A 14150-nucleotide genomic window follows, 5' to 3' on the forward strand; every position below is an offset into this window, starting at 1 on the left:
TTGGCTGGATCTAAGCACACAGTATGGCGGCTCTGAATACCTCAGAATTCATCCGGCTGCTTCTGTCCTGTGTGGCATCATCAATAAATTCTAGTGACCCAGTGCCACTGGCAGCCATGCATGCCCAAGCCATCACACTGCCTCCGCCGTGTTTTACAGATGATGTGGTATGCTTTGGATCATGAGCTGTACCTCACCTTTGCTATACTTTTCTCTTTCCATCATTCTGGTAGAGGTTGATCTTGGTTTCATCTGTCCAAAGAATGTTCTTCCAGAACTGTGCTGGCTTTTTTAGATGTTTTTTAGCAAAGTCCAGTCTAGCCTTTTTCTTCTTGATGCTTATGAGTGGCTTGCACCATGCAGTGAACCCTCTGTATTTACTTTCATGCAGTCTTCTCTTTATAGTAGATTTGGATATTGATACGCCTACCTCCTGGAGAGTGTTGTTCACTTGGTCGGCTGTTGTGAAGGGGTTTCTCTTCAGCATGGAGATTATTCTGCAATCATCCACCACTGTTGTCTTCCGTGGGCGCCCAGGTCTTTTTGCATTGATGAGTTCACCAGTGCTTTCTTTCTTTCTCAGGATGTACCAAACTGTAAATTTTGACACTCCTAATATTGTAACAATTTCTCAAATGGTTTTTTTTTGTTTACGCAGCTTAAGGATGGCTTGTTTCACCTGCATGGAGAGCTCCTTTGACCGCATGTTTACTTCACAGCAAAACCTTCCAAATGCAAGCACCACACCTCAAATCAACTCCAGGCCTTTTATCTGCTTAATTGAGAATGACATAACAAAGGGATTGCCCACACCTGTCCATGAAATAGCCTTGGAGTCAATTGTCCAATTACTTTTGGTCCCTTTAAAATCAGGGTGGCACATATTAAGGAGCTGAAACGCCTAAACCCTTCATCCAATTTTAATGTGGATACCCTCAAATGAAAGCGAAAAGTCTGAACTTCAGCAGCATCCGAATTGTTTTGTTTAAAATTCATTGTGGTAATGTCTATAACCAAAATGAGAAAAATGTTGTCTCTGTCCAAATATATATGGACCTAACTGTACTCACATTCCGATGTCTGTCACGTCCCCCGCCGTCAGCTTCCCTGTACTGACTGTCAGTGCCGGCCGTAAAGCGGAGCACAGCGGTGACATCACTGCTGTGCTCTGCTTTACGGCCGGCGCTGACACAGTCAGTGCGGGAAGCTGACGGCGGGGGACGTGACAGACATCGGAATGTGAGTATGTACTGTTTTTTTTTTTACTTTTACAATGGTAAGCAGGATAAATATCGGGTTACTAAGCGCGGCCCTGCACTTAGTAACCCGATGTTTACCCTGGTTACCCGGGGACTTCGGCATCATTGAAACTGTCTTCAATGATGCCGAAGTCTTTCCCCTGATCATTGGTCGCTGGAGAGAGCTGTCTGTGTGACAGCTCCCCAGCGACCACAGAACGACTTACCAACGATCACGGCCAGGTCGTATCGCTGGTCGTGATCGTTGGTAAGTCATTTAGTGTAACGGTACCTTAAGATGAACAAACTGAAAAACTATTGGGCTATGGTGGCTTCATCTAGTTAGCATTCAGGAACATTATGATACCTTTTTGGTAAGCTCAAAAGTCCTTAATTACTACTAGCACTATTTAATTTTATATTAATTTATCACATATGTTACTTTAGAGATGAACATGTTAAATTATTCATAGCTCTATTATAAATTACTTATTCTGATCTCTTCGTTTCTTACTGTTTTGTTTGTATCACTTAGCCATGCATGCAACTACTCTCCATACCTCCACTTTCCCAAAAAATGATTACAGTTCAGGACTCTAATGCAATCTTATTTTAAATCACTCTACAACATAGCTGTGTTGATAATCCACAGCTCTGACCACCCAAAGTCTGTGCTGCAGATTATACTAAACTAGGCTCCGAAAGGTACCGTCACACTGGACGATATCGCTAGCGATCCATGATGTTGCAGCGTCCTGGATAGCGATATCGTCCAGTGTGACAGGCAGCAGCGATCAGGCCCCTGCTGTGATATCGCTGGTCGGGGCAGAAAGGCCAGGACTTTATTTCGTCGCTGGCTCTCCCGCTGACATCGCTGAATCGGCGTGTGTGACGCCGATTCAGTGATGTCTTCGCTGGTAAACAGGGTAAACATCGGGTTACTAAGCGCAGGGCCGCGCTTAGTAACCCGATGTTTACCCTGGTTACCATCATTAAAGTAAAAAAAACAACCACTACATACTTACCTTCCGTGTCTGTCCCCGGCGCTGTGCTTCTCTGCTCTGGCTGTGAGCGCTGGGCAGCCGGAAAGCAGAGCGGTGACGTCCCCGCTCTGCTTTCCGGCCGCTGTGCATACACAGGGCAGAGAAGCACAGCGCCAGAGGACAGACAGCGGTAGGTAAGTATGTAGTGGTTGTTTTTTTTACTTTAACGATGGCAACCAGGGTAAACATCGGGTTACTAAGCGCGGCCCTGCGCTTAGTAACCCGATGTTTACCCTGGTTACCGGCATCGTTGGTCGCTGGAGAGCGGTCTGTGTGACAGCTCTCCAGCGACCAAACAGCGACGCTGCAGCGATCCAGATCGATCTCAGTATCGCTGCAGCGTCGCTTCGTGTGACGGTACCTTTAGTCTTAGCTACTGTCTTTCGAGCGGGAGCAAGAGCTGTAAAATCATATGATGCTGACTTCCAACCAAAGATGGTAGTTTAGCAGCAGATTGATGCTGCCTAGTTTAGTGCAGCCCACAGCACAGACTTTGGGAGGTCCATGTTGTGAGTTATCAGAATGATTTCAAAATATTATACTGGTGTGCTTTAACATTTTTTTCTTATTAGAAGGGTGTCTTACCTCGCCATAAGTAATAGTATTATTGTAAATCCTCATTTCTGGGTATACATTCTCCAGGTACCATTTAAAATTACGACACTGTAGTTTATGTCGAAGAGCCAGTCTTTCAGAGACATCGCCAAAGTCTACCCCAGGGTTCTTTCAAAAGGAAGTAAGACCACATATCAGGTTTCTGTTTCATAGATCAGTGAATTGTCTTAACAACACTTTTGCAGAAAATTGCTGTACATTTAACAGACTGACAGAATGATCAACCTTGTGATACTGAAATCTGAGGAACCATACAAGATACAGCGGCATAACACATTTAGGTAAATAAAATATTGATCACTTTGCTTTGTTACATTTCGGCAAGGATGTTATTTATTCATGTCATCTGTGCAGAGTGTAAATGCAATGCATCTGTCCTGTGATACATGTCTCACTCCTTCATCTGTAGATGCCCTGCTAGGTTTCATTTCTATTGTAAGCTTTTTGCATGAGTGGATTTGAATTTTATGAAAAATTAATGTTTACATACAAATATATAACATTTGAGGTTCTAAAAATATTAAATTGGAATGGATTTAACAGTGTTTCAAATTGTCTTGGTAGCGGCATCATACTGGAAAATCTTGAATTTAGACATAATTTAGCTTTTGAGACAATGGATGTAGGCAGTGATACATCTATAGCTGTATTCACAAAGGTCTTCTGTAAGGTATTACCACACTGCAATATGTGAGCATAACTTTTTTACAATTCTTGGAATTAATGTTCTATATAACTGCTAACCAAGTGGGCAAGGATGTTATGTCTCACAAAAAAAATCTAACCTTCGTGTGTTAAAGAATACTAATTTCCATTAACTTTAGATTTTGTTTAGTGCACACTCGGTAAAAAGGAACTGAAAAAGACATTAAAACAACCAAAAATTAATTGAAAGGTTATTTATTTACTGGTGGCATAAAACTTACTGTCATTGGTATGTTCCATGCCATGTAAACATGGGACTTGAAATCATCCATCCAAACTTCTGCCGCCCGCAGGGCATTACGCTTTGCATAGTAATCAATGTCATTATTATAAGGCTTCTTTGTGCGTTCAATATGGGCAACTCTAGAGCAAGGCAACACTTCCATACTTCCTCCACATTGCCAGACCTAGAAAACAGATGTTCAAAAAACAAGAACTTTAGGAAATGCATTATTGAACTTAAAAAGCATCCGACAGTATGATTTTACCACTGAAGCTAGTGATTGGATGGCTGTTAAGGTCAGGTTCTAGTACATCAAAAAATTAGGGGAAATCAAGCTTTGAAGCCACATGAAAATTAGCCTAGATGTGCATTGACACACTATGAATGCAATTCCAGGCTAACTTTTTTTTTTTTTTTTTTTTTATAGCTTGATTTCTAAGTGCTGGAATATCGAATTGATACAAAACAGTCATCATTTTTATAGTTGTACTGGGATTCAAGGTGTACAAGGTTCAGATGTTAAATCATTTTGACAGGTTCACTTTAAAATTGAATCTTCAAATTTTGTCTTGAATAAATTTGTAACTTATCTTTATAATACACGGCTTTCCATTTTTCTGATACAAAGATCGAAATCTCCAGTAAAGACATGATAAAATTCTGACTACCTGCAGCCTCAGCCATGCATTGGTTAGGAGCCTACTGCATACAATGTATGTACTAAACTTAATAGAATTCCACTCACTACTGTGATAAAACAGGCAGGGAAAAGTGTTACCTCTGAATGCTGAAGATGCGAGCCCCTGCTGTTTCGACTGTGTACTCGTTTTCATATGTGACTTATGTGTTCCCTCATGGCCAAGAGCAGTGATATGGGTCCACTATAAACTAGAACAGCCCTGCACCTTCTGCCTTTTTCAGAGCTCTTCTGGGCTGATATAAGACTACATACCACATTAAAGTTGAGCTAAACTTTTTGGTCATAAGTAAGATAAGAGGAGCTGATAAAAAAGGCTGTGTAAGGACTCAGCATTGTATCTTAATTAACCAGAAGTCTATTTTCAGCAAGACAGGAGGAATTGACTGTTATCTATATGTTCACTTTTGAATTTATGTGTTTCTTTCTGATTGGTCAAGAAAACAGACTTGGTCTATTAGCCTGTAATATTGACTTGTAAGTTGACACTTTGTGTAAAATATTGTGCTCTTATCTGGGCTGACTAGTGATAGAGGGTCATCGAACAATGATGTTTGCTGATATGTTGATTACACATTGTCCAGAGCAGTCATTTTGTTCACTTGCAAAATAAAGGAGGAAAAACTGTACAAATAGATTACATAATCAAACAATGTGAGCTGGTCTTATCACCATTCTTCCCCTCTATCTGTGAATACTGCATAAAGGACAGTTGTTAACTATAAAAAGAGGTTTTATGCCTTTGTATGAGGAGTCAGAAACTCAGCCAAGACATCCAGACATCAAAACATCCGGAGACTCTTTACAGGACAGCAGCCAAGACATCATGGCTCCATCACAAGAGACACAGATTTGTCATTCTACAGGATTCCAGCATAGGGGACCACAGCCCCGGATGGAAGAATGCAGATCTGCTCCATTGACCATTGGTGAACCATTGATATGTTTGTGAAAGCCAGGGTTGGGACCCACCGGCCACCTGGCTCCACAGAGATGTTTTCAGAAGCCAGGTTGTGACACTCTGGTGAACTAACCTTGTACCTGAATGGATTGTCATCTTCCAAAGCTTGTTGTTACCTTCTCTCAGTGCATGCCACAGGTGGGGTAGTCATCCCTGGAAGCTGAAGCAAGGTTGTGACCCTCTGGTCAACTGGCTTTGCACCTTAAAGGACTGTCATCATCCTAAGCTTGTTGCTACCTCCTCTCTATGTGCGTGCCACAAGTGGGGTAGTTGGCCATGAAAGCTCTGAAGTCACAGCTGTAGTGATGAGCGAGTGTGCTCGTTACTTGTTTTTTCTGAGCATGCTCGGGTGTTCTTCAAGTATCTTGGGCATGCTCAAAGATTATGTTTGTGTCCCAGCAGCTGCATGATTTGTGGCTGCTAGACAGCCTGAACACATGCAGGGATTGCCTGTTTGTTAGGGAATCCTCACATGTACACTCCTTGACAGAAGTTTTGTCGCTTATCCATGTTATGTAAATAAAAGCTTATAACTTGACGTTAAATTCATCCATTGGTTGTATAAATTATTCTTTTGAAAGCTGAAACCCTCCAAAATGTGGTTTAGGTTAAGAAAATAAATTGGCATCAATGCAGAAATATTGATCAGTTAATAGGCACAGAATGGTCAGATTTTGGCAAGACAAAAGTTTTGTCGCCCACAGAAAGTAATGTGATATTCAAACAAATAATTAACTTAAAAGGCAAATATATGTTGCATAACATTGGTGAATGAAGTTGTGGTGCTATTAGAATCATATTTAATATTTTGTGTGACTTCCATGAGGAAGGACTGCATCCATGCGGTTCAACAATGATTCAAACAATTTATTTGTGAAGTCATCAGGAATAGCAAAGAATGCAGTCTTACATTCCTCCCAGAGTTCATCTAGATTCTTTGGTTTTGCCTTCTAAGCTTCCTTTTTCATCCTACCCCAAACATGCTCAATGATGTTCATGTCTGGTGACTGGACTGGCCAGTCCTTGAGCACCTTGATCTTTTTTGCCCTTTTATGATTTGGAATATAAAAGGTTGCTAATACTTCTTGATATTTTAGGCTATTGATATTGCCTTCCAACTTGCAAATGTTTCGCACACCCCCATATTAAATGTAACCCCAGACCATGATCTTTCCACCACCAAATTTAACTGTTTTCTGGGTGTATATTGGATCCATACAGGCTCCAGTAGGTCTCCTGCAGTATTTGCGGTTGCTGTGGTGTAATTCTTTTCCAGCGTCCATCTGTTAAGCAGGCTGTGGAACTTTGCAAATGTCACACGTTTTTTTATTTGCCTTTTGTTTAGTGTTGGCTTCTGGGCACTGATTCGACCATGGAGGCCATTTTGAGACAGAATCTTACAAACTGTTCTAGTTGACACAGGGACTTGAGGTGACCAGGCCTGTTTTAGCTCTGCTGCAGTGGAAGAGGGGCTTGCTTTGGATTTTCTAACCAACAAATGTTCCTCCTGAACAGTTGTCTTGCGGAGTCTGCTGGACCTGGGATTGTCAAACACATCTCTTGTCTTGAACTTGATGCTGAGAAACATTAAAGGTATCGGCCTCCTCTGCAGTGGATCTGGTCTTCAGCCTCTTGATAATCTAGGCTTTGGTCGCAGGGTGGATTTTCATTATATGACCAGGCAAAAAAAATTTTGTCTTGCCAAAATCTGACCATTCTGTATCCATTAACTGATCAATATTTCTGCATTGATGCCAATTTATTTTCTTAACCTAAACCATATTTCGGAGGGTTTCAGCTTTCAAAAGAATAATTTATACAACCAATGGATGAATTTAACATCAGGTTATAAGCTTTTATTTACATAACATGGAAGCGACATAACTTCTGTCAGGGAGTGTATTCAGGTTGTCTAGCAGCTGCAAATCAGGTAGCTGCGGAGAAACAAACATAATCTATGAGCATGCACAAGATACTCGGAGATCACCCGAGCATGCTAGGAAAATCCGAGTAACGAGCACACTTGCTCATCATTACACAGCTGCTCTTATCCCGGCGAGTTAGAGGAAGGGTGAGACTCTGTAATGTGCACCATCTTGGGTATTTTGCTGGGACTGTTCTACGTTCCATCTGCCTGTTTTGTGGTTCAACAAAGCATTGCCATGCTGATCTCCCTTGTGTCTCCACAGACTGATACAAAAGTTACAAACTCTCTCCTCAGAACAAGCAGACTGATGACTCTCAATTAAGAAGCACTCCCATCAAAGTATTTAACCTCTTAATATATTGCAACCATCATATTATATGGCAAAATGTACTTATAATTGCTCATTTTGCCTTTCTACCAAGCTAATTCTTCTCTTTTCTCTGCTTTATGTAGAAACTGGAAGTCTCTTATCCCTGTATTGATCATTCCTCTCTTCAGATCCTGACCCAGCCACTCACTCTTGCCCCTGCCAGAGAATTTGCAGTTACTTATAAGGAGAAAATTGTCCTCCTTTTTCTACATAGAGCTTAGAAGGATTCAGCAAGTCTGTTTTTAATCGTGTGATATATAGAGTGTAAGGGGTTCTCACTGTATATATGCAAAGTGGTGCTCTAAAGGAAAAAATAATGTAGACTTTAAGCAAGAACCTTCGGCACTCAAATAAGAACAATTTATTGTTCAGGTTCAAAATGAAACAGAGAGGCAAAACATCCACCAGGAGAAAGCAAAAACGTTGGTATGCACAGAAATCACCATGGCTGTAAAGCCTGTAACAAATCTGTGCCTTGGTGCTGTGGTGGACGGCTGGAAACCTTCTGCGGGTGCCATGGTGATTTCTACACCACAAAATCTCCCTATACAGATTTGCCTTGAGAAAGGCATCTTGATTCTTGTTGCCAAAACGTTGCAGCTGAAGTATATCTGTGCATACCAACATTTTTGCTTTCTCCTTTGTATCTGGTGGATGTTTTGCCTCTCTGTTTCATTTTGAACAATACATTGTTCTTATTTGAGTGCCGACGGTTCTTGCTTAAAGTTTAATCATGTGATATCATAGACCTCATGGAAAACAGAAGGGAGAAGGGAGAAATGAGCAATTGTAAGCACACAGTGATGTACAATATGTTGATTTCATTATATTAAGAGAATGAAAATGTTCATAGGAGGGCTTCTTTAACTCATTACGCATTCAGGAATCTGCAGGGAATCGAGTTTGTTAAGGACAAAACTACCGTTTTCAATGAAACACAATTGCAAAATAGTTTTTTTAGCTCAAAATATATGTATTTAAGTAAAAAAAAGTCTACAAAGGTGTCCATAACTTTTAAATGTGGGAAATCATACAGTTTATGGTAGTATATTTGTAGACTGCAACACAGAAAGAGGAGAAACAGAGCAATCAGATGTTTTTCCAATGTATCAATCAGTTAGCAGAGCAAATACAGGAGACACTTGAAAAGAACGTGCATCAGGGGCTGAATTTGCATTAAGTTCTTGCAGTGATGCCCCAAGCATAACTGAAGTTTTCATCAAAAGAGCATTCAGCATTTCCACCTACAGCCGCCCCTCCTTCCTCACTGCTGGAGTCTTGCATTGTGGGACAGCAAACTCCAGGCCTATCCCGCAGTTCAGAGATTAAAGGTACCGTCACACTAGACGATATCGCTAGCGATCCGTGACGTTGCAGCGTCCTCGCTAGCGATATCGTCCAGTGTGACAGGCAGCAGCGATCAGGCCCCTGCTGTGCTGTCGCTGGTCGGGAAAGAAAGTCCAGAACTTTATTTGGTCGCTGGACTCCCCGCAGACATCGCTGAATCGGCGTGTGTGACACCGATTCAGCGATGTCTTCACTGGTAACCAGGGTAAACATCGGGTAACTAAGCGCAGGGCCGCGCTTAGTAACCCGATGTTTACCCTGGTTACCATCCTAAAAGTAAAAAAAAACAACCACTACATACTTACCTACCGCTGTCTGTCCTCCAGCGCTGTGCTCTGCACTCCTCCTGTACTGGCTGTGAGCGTCGGTCAGCCGGAAAGCAGAGCACAGCGGTGACGTCACCGCTCTGCTTTCCGGCCGCTGTGCTCACAGCCAGTACAGGAGGAGTGCAGAGCACAGCGCTGGAGGACAGACGGCTGTAGGTAAGTATGTAGTGGTTGTTTTTTTTTACTTTTAGGATGGTAACCAGGGTAAACATCGGGTTACTAAGCGCGTCCCTGCGCTTAGTTACCCGATGTTTACCCTGGTTACCGGCATCGTTGGTCGCTGGAGAGCGGTCTGTGTGACAGCTCTCCAGCGACCAAACAGCGACGCTGCAGCGATCCGGATCGTTGTCGGAATCGCTGCAGCGTCGCTTAGTGTGACGGTACCTTTACACAAACTTGTAAAATCAAAACATCACCGTTAAAAACAACATACAGTTTATCTGCTCGTAAATTGCCAGCAAACAAAGGATATTGCTTTTCGAACAGCATAGGAAGAGAATTGAGGCAATCGGTGAGCTCTTTATTCAGGTATCTATGTATCTATACAATCTATTCTTCATGGACTACTTTTATTACAGCTTTTCGGAATCAAGCAAATGTTATTGTTGACATGAATTTGAGAAGATGAGATGTTTCCCTACAAAGCAGATAATCAAAATATATTCAGTAATTATTTTTGTAACTTGTATACTGGTGTTGATCACTTGGTAAAAGCCTGCTGTTTATGGATTTGAAGTATACAGACCTAATTTTACTAGACAGTTATCATCTGAAATTTACAAACAACACTGCCTCGAGAATATCATTGATGTATGAAATCTGGTCCTCTCCATTCTTATGCGTGTCTACCTAAAGCTGGCTCACAGCACACCCCAGGCATATTTTCTACCACTCTTCATGAAATGAGAGAAGCGGTTTGTTACATTATCATTGAGAACAATAGTTAAAATACCCATCTCTAATAGAAGTGTGCTCCCCCAGCTATCAAATTGATAATTACTATTGTTGAGCGATACCTTCCGATATCAAGAAGTATCGGTATCGGATTGGATCGGCCGATATCCCAAAAATATCGGATGTCACCAATACCGATACCCGATACCATTGCAAGTCAATGGGAAACAAATATCGGAATGTAAATAAGCCCTTTCTGTCCTTCTACATCCTGTTCCGGAGGTGGGACGAGTGTGGGCGGTGCGTGGGCAGACACTGTGTGTGTCTGTGTGTGCGGGCGGGGTCTGTGCGGGCCTGCCGGGGATCTGTACGGGCATCTCGGGGCTCTGTGCGGCCTACCTGGGCTCTGTGCTGGCTTGCCGGGGCTCTGTGCGGGCTTGCTGGGGCTCTGTGTGGCTTGCGGGAGCTCTGTGTGGGCTTGCCGGGGCTCTGTGCGGCTTGCGGGGGCTCTGAGCGGGCTTTCCAGGGCTCTGTGCAGCTTGCCGGGGCTCTGTGTGGGCTTGCCGGGGCTCTGTGCGGCTTGCAGGGGATCTGTGCGGGCTTGCCAGGGCTCTGTTCGGGCTTGCCGGGGATCTGTGCGGGCTTGCCAGGGCTCTGTTCGGGCTTGCCGGGGCTCTGTGCGGGCTTGCCGGGGCTCTGTGTGGGCTTGCCGGGGCTCTGTGCGGCTTGCAGGGGATCTGTGCGGGCTTGCCAGGGCTCTGTTCGGGCTTGCCGGGGCACTGTGCGGGCTTGCCGGGGATCTGTGCGGGCTTGCCAGGGCTCTGTTCGGGCTTGCCGGGGCTCTGTGCGGGCTTGCCGGGGCTCTGTGCGGGCTTGCCGAGGCTCTGTGCGGCTTGCGGGGCCTCTGTGCGGGCTTGCCGGGGCTCTGTGCGGCTTGCGGGGGCTCTGTGCGGGCTGCCGAGGGTCTGTGCAGGCATCGTCCGATGGGACTAAAAGTTCCATCGGATGATGCCTGCAACAGTGACAATGATTGACACATTAGCCAATGATGGGAGAGTAGTAGTCCCATCATCCGGCTAAGGTGTTGAATGTAGAAAAAAAAAATACTACATACATACTGTTAGGAGTCGAGTTTCCTCTGCTGCACAGGGGAAATCTCGATCCGTCTCCGCTGCAGTCTCCCATTCTTCTCCAGCCGCAGTGGAGTCTGCTCAGCAGGGACGTCGATCCCAGCGTCTCGCTCAGTCTGACTCTGTGCGAAGAGTAACTGCTGCTTTTCCTGCTTCTGCCATTGAAGCCAGTGCTGGGCAGCGGCGAGTGGACGTTTCTGGATCTAAGTCCTGCTTTTCTCTGTCTGAGCATGCCCAGAGCAGGATCTCCCGTTGGAGATCGAGGGTCACATGCTCAGGTATTGCAGCACATCCCATTGGTCCTCCTGGAAGGTCCTGAAAGGGCAAAACTTCGGTAGCAGCTTCCTGTGCTGCAACTATATAAGCTGCGCATGACCGCACGGCCATGCGCTAGTATTGTCTTGATTATATGTGTGTGTGTTGTGAGTGAAAGTCACTCTTTAAATAACCCTCCCTATTGGATGACTGTTCGCGGAAGGTGTATGTTTGCTATGTAGCGCCCGACTTATCCAACAGCACGTTACACACATAACTGGGTCTAGTTGCTGTGACCGCCTGTACGGCGCCGTGCGCTTACCTGACCCAAGCCTGGGTGGTTAGCAGCGTCCGTTTGTGCGGCACCGCACGCACTCTTGTGCCACTTAAACTATATTATTTCTGTCACTCTGACACCCCAGTAGTGGTGTCGAGCGCATGAGGTCTTTATGAACTCAAATCCTAAGTCTTGGGATTGAGTTCTGAGACTCTTTGCTTGCGCTCTTTGTGCGGTACCGCGGCCCTGTGACTCAACAGGGTTCGCTTCCTCCACACTGGGTGAAGCTAACCCATGTGTGTATCTTTTGTACTGCCATATCGTCCTCTCTACTAGCAGCAGGGTTTTCACCTGCACGGTTGACCTCGGACTGCGAACACACCTAGTATCATATCATCTTGTACTTGGTGCGTTCCGCCAGTCGTAACACATACTACATACATACAACATACATACTACATACATACTACATACTACATACATACTACATACATACTATATACATACATACATACTACATACATACTACATACTACATACATACATACTACATACATACTACATACTACATACATACTACATACATACTACATACTACATACATACTACATACATAACAAAGAGAACAAGGAGCATAAAACAGAATTATATATAAACAATGTCTTTATTAATACAAACATTAAAAAGTAATTATCAGTAATAAGTCATAGTATTACGGTTCCAATGAATAAACAGAAGGGAAACTACCTCCCCAAAACACCCCTCACTGATGATGAATAGTAACCCAAAAAGAAGGGGGGGTCGCTCTCCGGCTGTACCTCTCCCTCTTCATCCCTCCTGTGGTAAGCCCATCTGTAGAAAACAAAAAAGAAAAAGCAAAGGCCATACAAGGGGATCACCAGACAGCAAAGAAATGTGCAACAAACACAGCTTTTATTGAAGTGTAACACAGGACAAAAACATTAAAAACATCTAAAAACCATAGAAAAACAATAGCCTAAAATAAGGCATGTGCCTGTATACAAATACAGGGGGAACAATGTATAATAATAAAAATGTATAATAATAATAATAATAATAATAACAAAAAGGTACAACAGGTATAAATAATCCTCAGACTCCTATATGGACAGCATATTAGCTAATATATTTGCCACATAAAGAAACACAAGTAAATCAAATAAGTAACATATACAACATAGGAGACATGAGGTAAATGGATATACACAGTAAAAACCACTTAGGGAAAGGCCGATGATAAGGCCTGAGCTGCTAGGAACCAAAACTATGGCGCCACAGATAATAGCATACAGATAAATATAAAAGGGCACGCGGCTCCATGTGTCCTAATATCCCCACTCCTTGAAAGTGATGCACATCAAAAAGTAATACTTAGATAGACTAGTTAAGAGTAAGGCATAAGTCATGGAAACCCACACACAAACCTTCCCAAGTGGTATACTGTAGATCAAACTATATGTCCTAGTCCTGGAACATACCAAGACAGGCCCATAGTGTAGTGCTCAGAAAGAGCAAAGTACCAAGACACTCAATATGCGTACCAAAGTTCCCCCAGAACCATATGGGCATAATAACCCGAAGTAAATAGCAGGCACAAAGACAAGCGAGTACCCTACGCGTGTCGCCACTACGGTGGCTTCATCAGGGGTATAGTTTTCGCTCCCTCCACCCGTGTATAAATACCTTAGAGTGTAATGTAAAAACCAGCACAGCTGTGTTCGCTCTCCTGAGCAGGGCGGAGAGCAATCAGACCAGTGGGCTGTAGTGATCTCTACTGCGCACGCTCCGAAGTGCTAGGACCGGAAATACCCGGTGCCTAGCAACAGAATATACATAATGCGCCCGCATAGGCATAGAGGCAGCTTCTGCGATGGCACCTCATTCACAACCGCTACAGCGGCACAAACGACGAGATCACTGGACCCGGAAGTGACCAATATTAGGTCACAGGCACCCAACGTCAATGACGGAGAAACGAGGCCTAATGCGCAGGCGCCAAGATCCCCGGGATGACCAGTATTAGGTCACAAGCTCCATGCGTCAGCACCAGGGAAGCAAAACTAAATGCGCAGGCGCCGACATGGTAGGGCCGGCTCCTAGCAACGGAGCACGCAATTAGAG

General features: G+C 43.8%; 1 protein-coding gene across 2 annotated transcripts in view; it reads right to left on the reverse strand.

The window, feature by feature from the left end:
• GALNT9 (polypeptide N-acetylgalactosaminyltransferase 9) overlaps positions 1-14150 on the reverse strand; it is a 773980-nt gene that overhangs the window by 90457 nt on the left and 669373 nt on the right. For both annotated transcript variants that reach the window (XM_069756073.1, XM_069756074.1), the window contains exons 7-8: positions 3823-4008; positions 2867-3004 (exon numbers count right to left, since the gene is read on the reverse strand). In XM_069756073.1, coding sequence (XP_069612174.1) covers positions 2867-3004; positions 3823-4008 — 324 coding nt within the window. The remainder of the gene's footprint in view (positions 1-2866; positions 3005-3822; positions 4009-14150) is intronic.

This window comes from Ranitomeya imitator, chromosome 1 (genome assembly GCF_032444005.1).
Source record: "Ranitomeya imitator isolate aRanImi1 chromosome 1, aRanImi1.pri, whole genome shotgun sequence".
NCBI classification, from domain to species: Eukaryota; Metazoa; Chordata; class Amphibia; order Anura; family Dendrobatidae; genus Ranitomeya; species Ranitomeya imitator.